The sequence below is a fragment of the Oncorhynchus kisutch genome, linkage group LG4 (assembly GCF_002021735.2).
Source record: "Oncorhynchus kisutch isolate 150728-3 linkage group LG4, Okis_V2, whole genome shotgun sequence".
Lineage (NCBI taxonomy): Eukaryota > Metazoa > Chordata > Actinopteri > Salmoniformes > Salmonidae > Oncorhynchus > Oncorhynchus kisutch.
In genome coordinates this window covers 60778313-60797443 of record NC_034177.2, presented here as the reverse complement: position 1 = coordinate 60797443, position 19131 = coordinate 60778313, and the positions used below count along the sequence as shown (strand labels likewise).

At 40.7% G+C, this 19131-nt stretch overlaps 1 protein-coding gene across 2 annotated transcripts; it reads right to left on the bottom strand.

Moving 5' to 3' along the window:
- Positions 1-3326: 3326 nt before the first annotated feature.
- On the bottom strand, positions 3327-14355 carry LOC109888747 (poly(rC)-binding protein 3-like). Of its 2 annotated transcripts, none has more exons than XM_031823352.1 (13): positions 14128-14355; positions 12837-12879; positions 11426-11548; positions 11238-11294; positions 10965-11081; positions 10607-10738; positions 9837-9965; positions 9488-9601; positions 8296-8337; positions 7753-7828; positions 7000-7052; positions 6462-6631; positions 3327-3723 (listed from the first exon to the last, which is right to left on the bottom strand). In XM_031823352.1, exons 3-13 carry the CDS (start codon positions 11501-11503, stop codon positions 3687-3689), a joined length of 1005 nt encoding a protein of 334 aa, XP_031679212.1. In that variant the 5' UTR covers positions 11504-11548; positions 12837-12879; positions 14128-14355; the 3' UTR covers positions 3327-3686. The 2 variants fall into 2 exon arrangements, with proteins under 2 accessions (XP_031679212.1, XP_020335505.1); XM_020479916.2 differs by having other exon boundaries at positions 3327-5944; positions 14128-14353.
- Positions 14356-19131: the final 4776 nt, after the last annotated feature.

Sequence of the window (19131 nt, the reverse complement as noted above, 5' to 3'; positions counted from 1 at the left end):
GGAGACGAGTCAGGGTCGAGGCAAAGATGAACGGAGCAAAGTACACAGACCCTAAGCACACAGCCAACTCAATGCAGGAGTGGCTTCGGTACAAGTCTCTGAATGTCCTTGAGTGGCTCAGCCAGAGCCAGACTTGAACCCAATCTAAAATCTCTGGAGAGACCTGAAAATAGCTATGCAGTGACGCTCCCCATCCAACCTGATAGAGCTTGAGAGGATCTGCAGAGAAGAATGGGAGAAACTCCCCAAATACAGGTGTGCCAAGCTTGTAGCGTCATACCCAAGAAGCCTCAAGGCTGTAATCGCTGCCAAAGGTGCTTCAACAAAGTGCTGAGTAAAAGGTCTGAATACTTATGTAAATTTAAAAATATATATAAATTAGCAAACATTGCTACAAACTGTTTTTGCTTTGTCATTATGGGATATTGTGTGTAAATTAATGAGGGGGGAAAAACAATTTAATAAATTTTAGAATAAGGCTGTAACGTAACAAAATGTGGAAAAAGTCAAGGGGTCTGAATATTTTCTGAGTGCACTGTATGCAGTGGCACAAGGGTTCATTCTTGAAAGGAAGAGGGCAGAGAACTACAGTATACCTGGCCATTGAAAGCAGCATGCTTGAATAGGCCAGACAAGAGAAAGCTGTTCCTGTAGCACCCGAGAGGACATTTTTATGTGTTGAATATTCATTTGATGTTTTGGGTTAAGCCCAGATCATAAAGACAAATATAGTATTGAAAAAAGTTTGCCTACTGTTTGTAGCTTACAGGTACAGAACATATACTTTGACAGTAAGCAATATTATTTAATGATACATGTTTGATGATCCCAACACCTTTTGATTAGGGTATTGACAGATAGGCTATTTGTGACCAACCAAAAATGCAAATACATAGTACACAAGAGTCAGCCAGAGATATTCAGTACCAGTCAAAAGTTTGGACACACCTACTCATTCAAGGGTTTTTATTTAATTTGACTATTTTCTACATTGTGTGCAAAGCTGTCATCAGGGCAAAGGGTGGCTACTTTGAAGAATCTCAAATATAAAATATATTTTGATTTGTTTAACACTTTTTTTGGTTACTACATGATTCCAGGTGTATTATTTCATAGTTTTGATGACTTCACTTATTATTCTACAATGTAGAAAAAGGTAAAAAATAAAAAATACAATTAAAATAAATAAACTTGAAATGAGTACTGTAGGTGTGTCCAAACTTTTGACTGGTACTGTAAATCGATCAACAGAGATTTCACCAGTGAGACTACAGAGTACTCTATTAGCAAAACAATGTGTATAGTATCTTTAAAAGGTTTGCGTATCCAATCATGCGCCAACCTGAACTACAAGTAACTGACTAAATAAAGTAAACACCAACATAAAGGGTTTTAACAGGGGCACCACGAGCCAAAACAGCTTTAATGCACCTTGGCATAGATTCTACAAGTGTCTGGAGGAATGGCATCATTTGGTTGTTGATGGTGGTGGAAAACGCTGTCTCAGCCACCGCTCCAGAATCTCCCATAAAGTGTTCACTTCACATGTGGTGACTGAGACGGCCAAGGCATATGGTTTACATCGTTTTCATGCTCATCGAACTATTCAGTGACCAGTCGTGCCCTCTGGATGGGGGCATTGTCAGCCTATGGGGACATAGCCATGGTAGCCAAAAGAATGGCCTGCCCATCATTTAATACAGTGCATGAACCTAAGCATGATGGGATGTTAATTGCTTAATTAACTCAGGACCCAACCTGTGTGGAAGCACCTGCTTTCAATATACTTTGCATCCCTGATTTACTCAAATGTTTCCATTATTTTGGCAGTTAGCTGTATACCTACAGTATATTAGACTTTGTATGGTATTGTTAGGTTCTTAGTTTTTCAGAGTAAATAACTCACAGACACTAGAGAAGCTTAACAAAGTTGAATTATTCCCAAAGGGTCGTTACAGCTGTAATTCAGACAAAAAAGCATTTCACACAAGCACTGATATTTAACCCTTTCTCCTAGGCTGAGTCTCCTCCTCCACAACTGAACAGCCAATGCATCCCTGCTGCTAGACAGAGCCTTAGTGATATCTGTTCTGTTCTTCCTCACTTCATCTGTCCTGACCTCTACCCCAAAGTGCTCACTCCTTCTCAACTCAAGGCTGTCATGGTTATTGATACCAGACTGTGTCTCTTCTCCTCCCAGATGATCCTTGGTGGCTAACAATAACATATCCTGACATAATGTAAACGTTATACATTACCCTCTCTCCCCCAGTGACATTTGTTTGTTTCTAAGATCGCCACCCGTCTCGCCTTATCAATGCATGCCACATGTAATCGCTTCCCTGCACTCAACACATTCCAAGCTTAGTTAGAACACACTATATGCCTTCCTCCTATAACCCTTGACTTCTGTTTTAGACCCTCAACCTTATCACTCCATCAGTGCAATTAATAAGTAACATTTCATATTCCCAGAACCCAACAGTATGTTCAGAAAGTCTTATGACAAACTCTAGCCAAGATATAACAGTCTTGAAACTCCATATCTTGAATACTGTGTCATGCAACTCTGTACAATTTTCCCCCATAGGAATGCTACAGTATATATCAATGTGGCTTAGTTCCTAAAGAAAAGTTATTTTGACAAATATAACCCAGACGTTAATATACAATGAATTATTGAAAAATAGTCTAGCAAAGTGGAAAGGCATGTCGACTAAATTACCATACCATATCTCAGGCAGACAGGCATGTGCACAGATAGGGCTCTACCTGTGCAGAGCACATGCCCCTTAGGCCTTCCAGTCTCCAAAGTGCCCTTTTGGTTAGTGGTATATTTCCACCACACAAAAAAAATGTTGCATATAGATTTTTTAACGTTGTTGTTCAGAACCCACTGTTCGCAAGTCGTCGTGATGTCATCATGTTCGCCCTGCCCCACCCAGTCTGTTGTTTGCTCCTGTTGATCTGCCCTGTACAGAGCTCGAGTGCGCCCGGTTGTGCCTGTTTCCCAGTCTGCCCTGTAGGAGATTGCGGGTGCCCAGTATTCAAACATGCATGGCTTGAGACATGTGGTCACCTGTCGAGTGTGTGTAGCTAGCTACCTAGTTTAAAATATCAACAGTACTGTCACAGCAGCAGAACAGTTGATTAACACCTGGGCTTTTTCTTTTTGAGCACCTGTCCTCTGAAAGGTCTTTGCACAGCAAAGGAGAAAGATACTGTATATGAAAACAACAATTACTAATATTGAGGGGTAGTCTAATCTCAAGTGTGTAAATTGTTTGATTTTGCTGTGCAATAAAAAAGGAGAAATTACTCATTTGTATTCGTAAAAAGCTTGATTTATTTCAAAGTAATTTCATGTCTGGGACAAATATAACAAATCATAAGAGCTCATCAACAAAGCTAAGAGTAGAACCTAATTAAAAACACGAGCATAAACATAACGTGGTTACAATAGTGTTCTGCATCAACCACAGATATTGAGAGCAGAGTGGAATATGAATTGGACTGTAGAGGTTTGTTCATTTTGACTTCAGTTCTGAGAAAACCAAGCGGCAAAAACAGAACTATAGGAATTAGTTAGGCCAGTCCCACTCTACAGGATTTTTGTGTAGATTCAAAGCCACAAGAATCCAACGTGGCTTTAGAGTAATCCCTTCAGCACTGCATGTGCAACAATACTACAGAGCACCCAAGTCTGTAACCACTGACGAGAGCCTATTGGAGGAGGAGGAAAAAACATGACCAAGCGGAAAAACCATTGTTACAGTAAACTTCACTGTAATAACTTTACTTGACAACCAACGTCATAAATGTTCACGTTCGCGGTCATAAACATGTCATAAACATGTCATAACAGCTGACATAACTTGTCATAACCTGTTATAATAGATTTAGACCCGTTGTGACATATATTGCGTTATTTTATGGCTGGTTATGACACCTACATAAGAGTGTCAAAACCCTCAAAAGCTACCACACAAGGCAAAACATTCCATTACATCCTAGCCTACGTGTCAACAGTATGTTTATGTATGTGATATTAAAAATAAATAAAAAATGGACCATGTTCAATTAGAATTTGAATTGCGCACACATTGATGTCGGACGTGCACCTACCCCAATGCTCTGTTGCTGATGACTGGGATGAATGCACGATCAGATTGCAGGAGCAGGACAAGACACCCTCTTTTTGATTGATGACTGATATAAGGGCATGCACGTGATAGGCCGGATGCTTCGTGACAGTTTCATAAATTGCATTTTCTTAGTCCACGTAAAGTGTCACAGGGAGGTCATCATGCTTCACGGCAGTGCAATAAACTTCATTTTCTACGAGATCATTTTTGAAAAATGACGATAAAAAAGAAGCATGACTGTAACAAAAATATATTACCACAACAACAAAGGATTTAAGAAAGAAACATTCAAACAAAAGGAAACGTCTTTGTAGTGAAAAAATACATTTGAATAAATGTGGGTTTAGACACTCTGATGTAGGTGTCATAACCTGCCATAAAATAACGCAATATATGTCACAAGAGGTGTAAATATATGGGTCATGACAGTGTTATGACCATATTATAATAGGTTATGACACATTATGTCAGCTGTTATGACATATTATGACATGGTTATGGCCATGTCATAATACTTGACACTTGGGTGTTACCCTACCGATAGAATGCAGCTGGTACAACGTCAATTCTGGTTTGGAACTGGCTTTTTCCTAACCACATCATTGGCCAACTGTTTACAGCGATTCAAAACAAAATACAATACATCATATCTGAGAAAACTGTTCTGCTGGAAGGTTCCGCTGTTTCTGTGCATCACATACTGTAAGCTTGAGAAATGCTTGAGTTCTGATACACAAGTAGGTATTTCGCTTTAGTTACAGTTGCAAACAATACTATTACACTACTGTGTGTGTGTGTGTGTGTGTGTGTGTGTGTGTGTGTGTGTGTGTGTGTGTGTGTGTGTGTGTGTGTGTGTGTGTGTGTGTGTGTGTGTGTGTGTGTCAAACAGCTGAAAGCTTTATCCTGCAATCTAGAGAATAATCATTATGCTTAATTATATGCCCAAAATATGTTTATTTTTTTCTGCATATCTCAGCATACCTCTTATATGCTTTTCTGCTGCTCTGCTAAAGTCTGGGTAAAATATATAAATTCATGTGAGTTTTATTCAGTACATTTAGCAACTGCTTGCTTTTCTAAAGTGTAGCAATCTTGCCAGCAGGAAACCTTGCCAACGAGCTACTCTAACTTGATTTATATCCTGAAATGGCTTCTTGGTAGCTAGTAATGAGGGTAGGAGATTGGGAACCTATCTGTGCTACCTAAAGCCAACTTCATAAAATTGCTAGGTGGCTAGTAGTATCACAGAGAAACAACAACAACATATTTTTCAACAAGACAAATCTGAGGGGGAACACGCCCCTGTCCCCCCTACGGGCATGAGGCCTCTGCATACAGTCAATATATCTTAATCAAGCTTTGCAACAGGGAACAAGTGTTATGCAGTACTGACCCCAAACGTGTTTTTGGAAGAGGAATTCAATTCTTATCCCATATGTCAATATGGGGCAAACTTCTGGCGCTCAGGTTTTTTCATGCCAGCAGTAGGAATCTTAGTGGTGTAAGGGGATAGACCTTGCAGGAGCCCTGAGGCAGCTGCTGGGTGCATAGCCAGCATAGGGAGCGTTTTCATGCCAAGCAGACTGGAAACGGGGACGGCATAGTGCTGGGTGGGGATGGACTGTAAGGTGGAGGGGGAGTGCATGTTAATGGTGCCAGGGACTTGGGTGGTGGCGGCCATGACAGCCATAGAGGTGGGTGTGGAGACAGTGGGAGCAGACTGAGAGAAGCTCATATTGTTGAGGTCAACAGATGACGCAGAGGAAGCAGCCTGCATGGTGTATTTAGCCATCTCTAAGCTGTAAACAGATACAGGGAAGGTAGCCATTTTTGGAAAGGATGGGGTTGGGAGAAGATGGGAAGGTAGGGTTCAGCAAAGGAGTTAAGGGGAGGCATATCCAAAGAAAGGCAGGAAGAGAATGGGTAAAGCATGGGAGGAGAGTGAGAGAAAGGGGAAAAAAAGAATCAAATGAGGAATGTTATGTGTTAAAAGCAGTAAGACAAAAAAGTGTTCATGCTTTTGTGAGTTTGGATCACTAGATTGTGTGTAGACCCCAAGGCACTTAGATAATATGTAATGCTTTTCCCTAAAACAAAACAATTCCATCCTTCCTTCCTGTCAACACTGTTACATTGACTATATTGTCTGTTGTTTGACTGTCGTGTCTGTTGTTAGACTGTTTTACGTTGTTTGACCATCTTGTCTGTTTTGTTCTCTATTTTCAGTTGGGTCTTGTCAGTTGACTGTCATGTACTGTAGTGCCTCATGGGTCACAACTCACAACTGACCTGTTAGAGGTAGTGAGGCAGTCTTACCTGACATTGATGAGGTAGTGTGCCACACTGATGCTGGTAGGAGAGCCTATGATTGTGACTTGGCGCATGGGCGATCCGTCCGTGGCACTGGCTATCTTGATGTGAGCTCCTGACACCTGGCGAATCTCATTGATCTTGCTGCCTTGTCTGCCAATTATGCTGCCAATAAACTGAGGAGGAAAAGATAGGAAAGTGACAAATTGAAGTCAAAAGATGTGTCACATGTTTCTCGTGGATTATCAGTCCAATTGAAACATCTGCACCCTCCATAATGTTATCTCCACAATTTGAAACTCTGAAATATATTCTCGCCAGCTTGGACATGTGACAATTGGAGATCTGTCCTAAAGATAAGGATAGAACATCATGTAAAGAGACAGCGTTCAGTTGGCTTACGTATCACAACAACAACAACAACAACAACAACAATCCATTCCAGCTGTCCTTCTCTGTTTGAGAGCAGCGGAACCGGTACCTAAATGACTGCGATCTGTAGTCTGTACCTTGTATGATGCTGATAAGACTAAGCAAGACTTACGTCGTTGGGTATCGCCAGCTCCTGAGAACTTGTGGCGACAGAGGCATCCATTCCTGCAGAGTAGGACATAGTACTGTTTCCGTATGCACTGAAAGTCGTGGCATTGCATGTCACTGTATATGAATGATCCCTGAGACAGGACATTCATCAATTGTTTGGTCACCTTTAATTAAAGACTTCAAATCACATTGCATGTACATCTAACATGAAAGCCAAAGCGACTTAACAGCTGTGATTATAAAATGCATACAATTATACATAATGATTGATTAATAATATACCTTAGCATTTCAATCTGTGAATGTATCTTTTGGAATGCATACATGTTCAGCAATACCCTGTCTTTTTTTAATTTATCAAACAATTGGAATAATTCAATAATTCTCACTGTTTGAATATTGTGTTTCTTTTTTTGGTTGGCTGCTTCTTTGTTGTGGGATAGAATACATGGGGTGGTATAGGTCAGGGATGGTAGGGAGGATGTTAGAGACAGAGGAGAATCGTTGCCAAGGTTAAGGAGAGGGGTCTGTGAGATGAGGGTTCTGTAAGATGTAGGCTACCACCTCGTAAAAAAATGCTCTATCTTTACAGACATACAGTAAAACCTAAACATGTAAAAGAAGACGTGGTCTTTCCAGAAGCAGAAGAGGGTTTTTGATTGGTGTGATGAGCACAGAAGAAGAAAGAGGAGCACAGAGAGAGAGAGAGAGAGAGGGATAAGATGGACTTTCCCAGGGAGCCTTGGGTACGTACCAGGGAAGGTAGGGTTGCTTTGCCCAAGGGAAGGGAGGGGGATATGCTGCATAGCCAACTGGTGAAGCTTGGTCAACTGCAGGGTAGGAAGGAAGTTAGAACTAACCAATCAAACTGGATTATTTCAGCGGAGCTGACAGCTATAGCTACAATACAGAGCCAATCTTAAATTCAAACACAGAGTTCAGAATGTGTGTTAGTTTGGTGAAGAATTCGACGTTTGACATCAGAATCAGAATTATGCTGGCTTGTCATGGAAGTGATGAGATTCTTCAATATTAGATGTGGTATTTCTATGAGCAAGAGGTGCCAAGTTACCGTTAGCTTATTTTTGTCATGGTCCCTTTCTTTTCTCACACTCTTCTGAAACAAAGCAAGCTGCTATGCTAGTGTTAATAAACACCACAGTACAGGATAGTGTTAGTGTTTCCTCCTTGCTAATGAGTGCACTGAGGGCATAGTGGTGGCTTGGAAGTTGGTGGTGGTTGTGGGCAGGAGTGGGTCATTGGGGTGGGTGTTATTGGATCAGACAAATGCACTTACATCTTGATGTGGATACGCATACTGTCCTTGAATTGTGAAGGCCTGCAAAAATGGGATACAGGAGTGGGGTATTATAACTGTTTGACCATTTCTCCTCTTGTCCCGTTATGATTATTTTCTAAATGGTTTAACACATGAGGATTTGATGTAGATCCCATGCTGCTTTGGTCACATTCCCAAAATCTGTAGCTATTACTACGTCTATGTTTCGATCCACCTAATTTAATCGAAAGATTATCCATTTCATTTTTTGGGTTTCGCTTTGCCTAGGATGTCCAATCGGATACACACATTTGTGAAAGGTCATAATGGATTTGTCTGTATGTAAAATTGGAGCCATAACGGATAATGCCACATGGCAAAGCGAGGGGTTTAAGTGCCGTATTTTGTCCAGCGTTGATGCCCATCTGTACACTGCCCTCATTTGTAACGTGGCGATGTGCTTACTAACTGCTGTGTAATTATATGACAGCTCTGACCGGAGACTATAGATGTTTAAAGTCAACTGGCTGTAGCAGCAATTTCTCATCTGGCCACTCACATACTACAAATAGCGAAGAGACGTCAATATATGCGGATGCTTCCCTCTAGTGGTGAAAAGATGCACTGGATGTTTTTTGGGCTAAATGAGCATTGCGTGACATCTCCGAATGTTTTTGTAGCCTAAACTCCAATTACATTTCTTAACTTGATTACTCGGAATCAAAAAAGGCCAGGAAGATGCAGAATCTACCTTTTAATTGGATTAACAGGAAATACAATTAATTTCCATGAAATTCCTAGAATGAGCGGAATGAGTGCCTAGTTTGCATTTTTCCCAGAGCTCATTTTAATTACGTCTTTAATTACAAGCAGGTATGGTAATGAATATACAACAACAACGTTATGTGTCTAGTAGCTGTCCTTCCAGCCTTCTATCGTCATGAAACAGGTTCTTGTCTATCATTTTCAAGGAATTAATTGGAATATGCAGACACATAAACAATTCTAATGGACATGCAAGTTTTTTAAAACAAGGTTATCGTACATTTCCTGAACATAACATCATCAGCCTTAGAAGGCTATTTGATCACCTGCCATCACTTGCCAATCATCAGCGCCAAGGGGCTGATGTGTATATATATATTTTTTATCTTACTGTATTGTATTCAAGTGTAACTTTTGTACAGACAACAACAACAAAAAAACTCACTTGTGAAGCATGTTGTTGTTGTTGTTGTTGTTGTTGTTGTTGTTGAAATAGTGGATGGCCGGCTCCTGGCATGGTCTTGGGGCGATATGGGATAGTTGCTCCTTTGGGTGGTGACTGAAGACACAGCCAACCAACAAACAGCAATGACTGATCAGACAAACACATCACTACCAACTGCGACTAGTTAGATCCCATTGTTTCTTAGGCCCTGATATGGCTGTAGTCTCAATTATTATGGTGTAGTTAGATACCATAATTATCAAGCCTTGAGTCATTTCAAGTCTGGATATAAATTTGAACAATTGGATGCTATAATAATACTGTATGTTAATTGTATTGGCTTGCTTACTTCCAGAATGACAGAGCAGATGTGTCTGACACACTGTGTGATGGCCTGAGGAGTGCCTGAGATAGTGACAGCTCTCTCAGTGGATTCTGGCAGCATGTCCCCTGCAACCTGCACCTGAGCACCTGTGGTCTGAACATCACATACAATGGGAGTCAATTACAAAGAGAGGCCATCATTTGTCAAAAGATTCCTTTTGATCATGTATTATTCATATATAACTGTACAATGTCTGAATTTGTATTTATTTTTGTTGACATGCACAATGTATATGTTGTACAAATTAGTCTCTTGTGACACTGCTAGCCAGTGCACACACAAGATTTGGTTTCTGTGTTCCGAGATTATGTCAACATAAATATTTGACACCCAATTACTTGGAGTGCAATCCTCCTTCATAGTTAATGTACTATGTTTACTATGAGGATTTAGCACCCAATTCCATGGATGAATGTGAATGTTTGCGTGACCACATTGTTTGGTACTCCAGGCTTATCAGTCTCCCTGAATAGTGTCGCGTGGGGCTGGTGCTTCATTGTAATTAATTTACTTGAGGCTGTTTCATTGGGTGATTGAAAGGTTAGGATGGGATCATCAAATGTAGCCTGATCCCAGATATATGCTGTATAAACAACTCCTACAGTCATTAGTTGGCTATACAGCACAAACAGATCTGGGACCAGGCTAAATCAAATGAGCTCCCGCTAGGACAAAATTGTTGTCAAGAGAGACAGAAAGTAATTGAGAGAAGCTTCGGGCCTAGCTTCTTCTACCTCTCTGATCTCCTTGATCTTGGAGCCTCCTTTGCCTATCAAGGAGCCACACTGACTCCCTGGGAACACAAGGCGGAGTGTCACTGGAGGATGGCTTGTTACCGTGCTGTTTGTCATTGCAGCTGTAATGTCCTGAAATAGAGGTTAAGACCGTTTTCAGGTTATCAAAATATAGGGGGTGAAATCTCCGAAATTCTAACACGTTCCTGATAAAATCTTTTGTATTGTATCATTCATTGAAGTCAAAGGAAGTTTTGTGTGAAATGTGGCCCAAAGTGAGGAAATTCGGTACATTTTTACTTGTAAGATAATAACATAAGGACACACCAGATTACATGGTAGCAGAGTCTTTTGTTACCTCCTCAAACTTCTCAGCGATCATAGAGAAAGCTTTGAAGATGCCCTCTGTTGGTCCTGTGATGGTAACAATCCTCTCTGGAGAAGATCCCTCCGAAATGTTGATGCGAGCGCCACTCTAGAAACACAGTTGACATTTTAGGTGAGTCATGTAAAAAAAATACCCTTTTTCCCGAAAGCATATTCCAATTCTATTGAAATTAGCATTTTATTGCATTTGTTTTGTCAGAAAATATATGTTTTTTTTACATACAGTTGTAAGGACACGACTTACCTCCTCTCTCATCTTTTTGACGGTTTCCCCTTTCTTTCCAATTATGCTGCCCACTTCCTGTTAACAATGAGACACCAAACAAATATATAAATCAATAAAATGATGACATTCAAACATTTTTAACGTGATCCGACAATCGGAATCATGTAAAAGAATAGAGATATGTTGCAATGATGCGACGTGTTTACCTTCCCATGCATCAGAAGCCGTAACGTGAGGGTAACATTCAGACCCCCTTCTGAGGCCCCACCTTCCTTGTCAGACATATTCACACTTATCAACGGTCTAGACACTCAGCTTCATACAACACTCTGTAGACATAAAGAGGGACCCAATTCACATGAAACTGGCATAGTCAATTGATTTTTGTTCAGTCAGTCATAAAATGATATTAGAAAGCCCTTCACAACCCTTGAAATGCATCCAGTGTAACATGCAATCAATACAACTATATGTGGAGGCTTTCCCAGAATGAATGAGACAGTGAATTTGTCATTTTACGATTAGAGAGTTGTCCCTACAGTGAATGCAATTGTCTTTGATTTTGACTTCAGGTTTTTGCCACATCACTTAAAAGTGAAATCCAAGCCTCCAGAGTTAATTGTGCCCACGTACCGGTAAGCATACATAGTTACATATTTCTTTATCATTATCCCTATGATGCAAGGCTTATCATTATGATCCTGTTTTAGTGGTTGATATCTGTGACTGGGTCAAATTTGCTTTGCCGCTGGTGTGATGCTCACATTGGACTCCCTCATTAGTTCCAGCTAAACAGAACTTGTGAGACTGTTCTTTGATTAGATAGAAATACAAAAGGAGCTGTTTGTGTCCTACAGGGCTGGAGATCAAGTGATGTCTGTGTGACCGTCTCTAATAATACCCTAGTAATATCACACTGTGGGGAACACAATGTCCCACTGTTCCCATGTACCCTTCATCCTATACCCAGAACCACAGAGGAATGTCTCTGAATGTAAGACAGACAGGAGTGGGACACTCAAATATGAACATATGACTTTACTCTGTCGGTGAGTGTGAAGGGACAGAATCCTTCTTTCCACAATCCAAAATTCTATCAGAACTTGCCCTAATCTAATCAGATGTAGGATAATTTTTATCACTATTTTGTTGCTGAGAATTTTAACTTGTATTGTACTTGAGGTTTAAAAAGGCTTCTAAAGTTTTTAATTTCCATTTAAAAAAATCTGATTTGATTTACCCTAATGATAAATGTATCAATCCCTACACCCCCCCCCCCCCATAAACTACAATCCATTACAACGCCAACGCTTTAAACATAACTGTATTTGTCTTTTTTGTATCTTATCAAGTGTGTCATGCATGACCTTTGACCAGGAGCGGACTGGCCATCTGGCATTTCGGGCAAATGCCAAATGGGCTGGTCAATTTTTAGCCCAGTGGTCCTGTCTAACTTGGGTTTTTCGCACAAAATGATCATTATCTGGCTAATAATGTGGGCCTCAAGAAAATAAATGGGCCGGTGTTGGGACTCGAGGAAAATAAATGGTCTGGTTTGTTAGAAATGCCATGGCCGATTTCTGGTCCAATTCCACCCTTTGCCCCAAAGATACTTACCTACACCAATAGATGAAGACAACGCTTTGCCGGCATGCCACACCTAAGAAAGACATGGAAGCAACAAAGATTACACACAATGGTGATGGGTAAAATAATGTTTGAGTTTGACAATAACATGTCATTTACATTCAAACAGTACTGTATATGATTCTTTAATTATAATTGCTTCAACATCCATTGCTAAGTCAAGCCTGGGTCAATTCCCAGCAAGCAATGCAAACATCTTCACTCCATATAGAAAATAATAATATTTCTGCAGACAATAATATTAGGAATTCAAAGAGTTGTTGAGCAGCAGGGTATATATAGCCTAACAAGAGTGATTCCCTTCTCTGTGTCATTATAATTACACTAAATGCATCCAACAAACAGCAACATCCCAGCCTAATCCTATAGGCCCGGATTTGTTTGGTTAATGCTTAAGACCCTTTTGACCCATTTCAGTCACCTCTAGCATGTCAGCACCCCCTCAAGACGACAGAACAAAAACGCTCCACAGGAGCAGCCATGAGCATGATTTAACAATTGAACATGTACAGTGACAAAAAATGTGTTGATAAAAATCTAATCTTTGTAACCAAACTGGAATTACACTTCAGGGAACACATGTACTCTTGACTAACTGATTTTCAGGACAATATGAGGATTTTGAATTTGATCTTGTCGAAGAAATGGAACGACATTAATATTGAAATTGAAAGCTTATCATGAGACAAGTGACTTTGCTCGGAGGCTATGTTGTGCGCTTTAAAACTCCCCCTCCCCCCCATAATTGTGTGTGATAGGGCCTACATAGCATTGTATTACAATCGGAGCATTTTAAAACCTTCCTCTCACATCATGAAATGAGATTAGGCCCATCTTAATGTGTGGATAAAAGTTCCTCCTCGTATACAAGGGCATAGAACATTGGCAAATATATGTATACTCAAACCCACAATATTTGACCAAAAGCCTTGTTTGAGTTTCATCAATGAAATCCAGTACTGTAGATTCAACGGAATTGCATTGCATCTAACAATAAGGGTTAAGAAATTCAATGACATGGGTAGCTAAGTTTGTGTCAACTCAGGGCAACCGGCTATTGGGCAATTTATTTGTAAGTTGTTAAAAGAACAGGGGATTAAGGTTTACGGTTGAATAAGACTTCTGTAGTTTTCTTATTTGCAATATTATTACCAAGGGAAACATGAATAGCTGCAAAGCCTAATCCTCTATTAGCTACATTGGTTGAGGAGCCTGTAATGTAAAAAAATAAAAAATATAACTATTAGTATAAAACACTAACCTGCTGTTTTAGTATAAATATTTGTTCCTCTTCCTCTCTTCTTTGTCACTCCAGAATGAATAGTCCCCTAGTTTTACAGTCCTCGTTAAATGTTTGACCCCCTTTGTTGTCAATTATTGCACAGAGAAGGGACAGATGGCTTTCTGTGCCCTTAGCCCGGCTGGCTGGATTGAGGCTGGCTTTGCTATTTGTCCGTCCCCCTAGCTTAGCCCTAGATAAGCCCCTACGCAGGGCAAGTGAACCTGCATCTCTCCATGTCAGTGACACAAGGGAGGCATCGCTCTGTGGAGTGAGGGCAGAGAAAAGTGGCTCTTCTGCAGGACACTGTCCTGAGAGAGGTATAATTACAGTGACTGCATGGAGGACATTGTAGAAGTCTAACAATTTACGGTCAACAAAAGAATTAACGAGACAATCCCGTAGAAACTCTTTGTAAACTACATCATTAAATTGTTGGTTGTTTAGATTCTCTGACAGATTAGCAAGCTGCTCCCTACTTCAATAAAGTTAAACACATCACATCAGAAAAATGGAGACAGAACTGACAATGGAGAGTGTAGTTATGTTTGGAGAGACAACCATAATGTCTTCATGGGGTGCTTTACCCTCACTCTGTCCCCTCCCCCACGCCAAGCCCTTACAACCAGTAATGAGGCAATAATGGATACAATATAGCCCTTCTGCCCATAAAGCTGCATTCAGCTGAGCCACCAAATTGTGAAGGGAAATTAATCAGTGAAGCATAAGTGGCATATTTAATTACTGCTGCATCGCTGCATGATAGGAAGACAATAATGGCCTCTGTGAACTTCTCACATCACATGCTTCCAGACCATGTGCTTTGGTCTCCCTACTTAAAAAAAAAACACAATTTGTCTCCAACAATGTCCCATGAGTTGGTGTAAATGTGTGTGTGTTTACAGTTTTTTTTAAATGTTAGTGGTATATTTTCACAACTCTAAGTACAAATCTTTAAACTGATAACACTTGACGTGTACCATTTTTTAAATAATTTGTATCCAATGGCAGGTTGTGAGCATGTTGAGAAATATGTCAGTCTTACAGTTTCATTATACTGATACAGTACATGCAGGACCATGACCCAGAACACACCTCCAGCCTTAGTAAGGGCTATTTGACCAAGAAGGAGAGTCATGGAGTGCTGCATCAGATGACCTGGCCTCCAAAGTCACCTGACCTCAACCCAATTGAGATGGTTTGGGATGAGTTGGACCACAGAGTGAAGGAAATGCAGCCAACAAGTGCTCAGCATATGTGGGAACTCCTTCAAGAGTGTTGGAAAAGCATTCTAGGTGAAGCTGGTTGAGAGAACGCCAAGCATGTGCAAAGCTGTCATCAAGGCAAAGGGTGGCTACTTCGAAGATTCTCAAGTATATTTTGATTTGTTTATATATAATACATGATTCCATATCTGTTATTTCATAGTTTTGATGTCTCCACTATTATTCCACAATGTAGAAAATAGTCAAAATAAAGAAAAATCCTGGAATGAGTAGGTGTGTCCACACTTTTGACTGGTACTGTACGTAGTGCAAATCATCAGAAATAGGGGTATTGTAAAGCAGTTGGCTGCTGTAAAAACATAGCACGGTGTTGTATGTCATTTCTGCCACATGCACCATTGTACAAGATCACCTTTTCTACATAACTTGTCAACTGATACAGCATCGCCTGTATCTCTGCTTGAAATTCATCAGCTTACAGTGTAATTTTTTTTAAATATTGTTATACACAACCCAGGTACTTCAGCAGTGCATTGTACACTACACAATAATTCCAAATGGTAGCCCATACTGTACAGTGACTACACTTTGTCCTTTTGAAGCACACTGGCTGATGGGAATGGTGATGTAGTATTTACATTCACATCCTTATAGGATTTGGTTTTACCTTCTAACATAAATTGATGTCAAATTGATACATTTAAATATAGAAATTGTTCAGCAGTTAAACTATACACATTACAGTTTTATTTTTTTATCACCTGGAATTTTCAATTCTCTTCGTACAAAACACATGTAACGCAGCAAGTGTCATATTCCAAACGTTTTATTGTGCATTCATTTTACTTGAAGACATCTTTCACCACCATTGATCATCCAAAATACCGGGAGAACATTGATTTAATCACCAAAACACAACATAATGAACATCAAATTAGTTATTTTAACAGCCAGTTAATTCAATAGAATAAAATGCAACAATGCTGTACATGTTTCAAAATTGGCCTTTGAATGTAATATGCAACAATACAGAGCTGGCGTTATGGGTGGATCATCGTAGGGGGCTGGCCTGCCCTACTTTCGAGTGGGCCAAATCTGACGTAACAAGCCACAGACAGAAAACTCGACGAGTGGTTGCTGAAACGACTGTCACCAAAACAGTTATGGACATGGGGATCATGTACGACCCACTTGAACTTGCCCTACTGTCCGAGTGCTTAGCTTACAGAAACGTAACGCCTCTATTCATAGGCACCTGAGCAATGGAACAAACAGAGCAGCTGCACCCCCACTTTCAAAGTAGCGGCGCAAACTCATGATCCATTGGGTAATTTGTCATTTTCAATGATTAGTAATGTTTTGAGCAGGTCTGTATTCAAATAGATAAATCTGTAGCCTAGGATATGTCGCCTATTCAATGTGTGGTGTTGTTAACCCTTGTGTGGTGTTCATGTTTTGGTTATTCACCAAATGTTCGCAGGTCTGATGGACCCACATTATTGGGTTTTTAAAATGATACAGCTATAACAATTTACGTAAAAATACTTAGCAGTATAGACAGCATACATGGTTAACATTTGCCATTTACCTCTGCCAGATCACATTTAAATCAATAAAAGCGCAATTATCAAGACATGGATAGAAAGAAAATCATGTTTATCTTGAACATGTTTTTCTAGAACTGAACAAATTGGAATGACACATTTTAGATACAGTATTTTATGGAAATGATAAATGAGTCCCACCGAACACAAAAGAAGGCCAGTCTACACACCACATGAGGGACAGAGTTTTATTGTGTGTGTGTGTTGCAAATGTATTTCTTGCCCTTGATGCATGTGTACTGTGTTTCCCAGTCCTTCTTGGGTCCACACACATCGCAGCCCTTCTTCGTTACGTTACCGGCTAGAATGATGAAAATCCTTAGTTCAGGAATTTTACTAACATCTCACTCTCACACATATATAGTTACAGCAGGCCAAGGTAGGAGATTCAGACACACACACACACAAATGCAACATCACTAAGTTCTTGGTTCTGTGGGTCAGGCGGATGGGGCACCAACATCCTCCTCATGATGGCTTCAGAAGCTGAGGTCCTTGGGATATGTTGCCTCCTCTGGATTTGAGGTCTTACCAATGCCTTGCCCAGCTCCTCAAGAAAGAACCATCTCCTCTGGAGCTTACCTCTGTTCCAGTCTGGGTTGAACGCCATCCAGATGACAAACGCGTTGTACACTGGGATGTCCAAGATGTTGAAGAATATCAGCGTAGGGTTCTTCTTTTGCAGCTGTAGCCAGTCACCAGCTAGTCTAAATTGTTCACCCCTCCTTTTGTGGCTTTGTAATTAATTATGATTTCTGGTTTTTGATGTTCCTGTTCACAGATTCTCTCATCCCTATGCAGCGTACTCATGAGCACCACATTTTTGCCTTTCTTTGGCACGTAGGACACTAGTGACGAGTTGGCCGTGAACACAAACTTAAAGGAATTAATAGGCCTGTTCCGTTTACTCAACAGCTGAGGTGGGAGTTCTGGCTTGTTTTTTTGTACTGTTCCTGACATCGTCAGCTTCCTCTTGAGGAGCTCCTGTCCCAGCTTGTGCAAAGTAAAATAAGTTATCACGTGATGTTGTGGCCACGGAGTCCCTGTGTCACGTCCAGGACAACCCGCATCCCTTGGTTCTTCTCAGGGGCTCCTCCATCTGGCTTCCCCGTATACACTTGCAAGTTCACCACATATGAAGCAGCAGCATCACAGGCAGCCCAGATCTTGATTCCAGATTTTAGACGATGGCATAATCTGCTCATAAACAGTAACGTTGGGCCCAGGGTTGTAAAACAGGGGAAGGCGGTCCACCCACTTATCTCACACGGACCTGATTGCAGGTAGCTTGTCCCTCTGCCGCCGAGCTGGTCTGGTGTCTCGATTATCGAAGAGGATAATCCTGGAAATAATGTGGAAGTTTTCCAGAGACATTGTTGCACAGAAAAGTTATCTTCCTGTTTCTGCATCCCACAGGGATTCTGTGGATTCCCCATTGCATCTGAAAATCTGAAAACACCAGCAAGGATAAGAACCCCAAAGTATGAATGTAAATGAGTTTAGTCCATCTCCTTCCATCTCTCTCCATAAACATACAGTGCCTTGCGAAAGTATTCGGCCCCCTTGAACTTTGCGACCTTTTGCCACATTTCAGGCTTCAAACATAAAGATATAAAACTGTATTTTTTTTGCACGCCCAATTTTTCAGTTTTTGATTTGTTAAAAAAGTTTGAAATATCCAATAAATGTCGTTCCACTTCATGATTGTGTCCCACTTGTTGTTGATTCTTCACCAAAAAATACAGTTTTATATCTTTATGTTTGAAGCCTGAAATGTGGCAAAAGGTCGCAAAGTTCAAGGGGGCCGAATACTTTCGCAAGGCACTGTACCTTTCTTCCAAATTAGTGCAGTCCAGGATGATTTTGTGGATGGTGTCTGGGATGAACAGTTCAAAATGTATGTCCTGCACAGGAGTAACTGCCATCCAAATCGGCCCTGGTTGCATCCTTATCACATAGGCAGCCATGCGGGGTGGCTCATTCCTTGGGCAAGAAGACCATTCAATTCCACCATTTTTTTTACATCCATATTTCACCTCCTGCAGGCTGCTGATGAGCTGGTTGCTGAAGGGATGGTCCTGGGGCTGGTTGCTGACGGACTGGTCCTAGGGCTGGCTGAGGGTCAATCTCATCCTCTTCTTCCAACTCACTGTCAG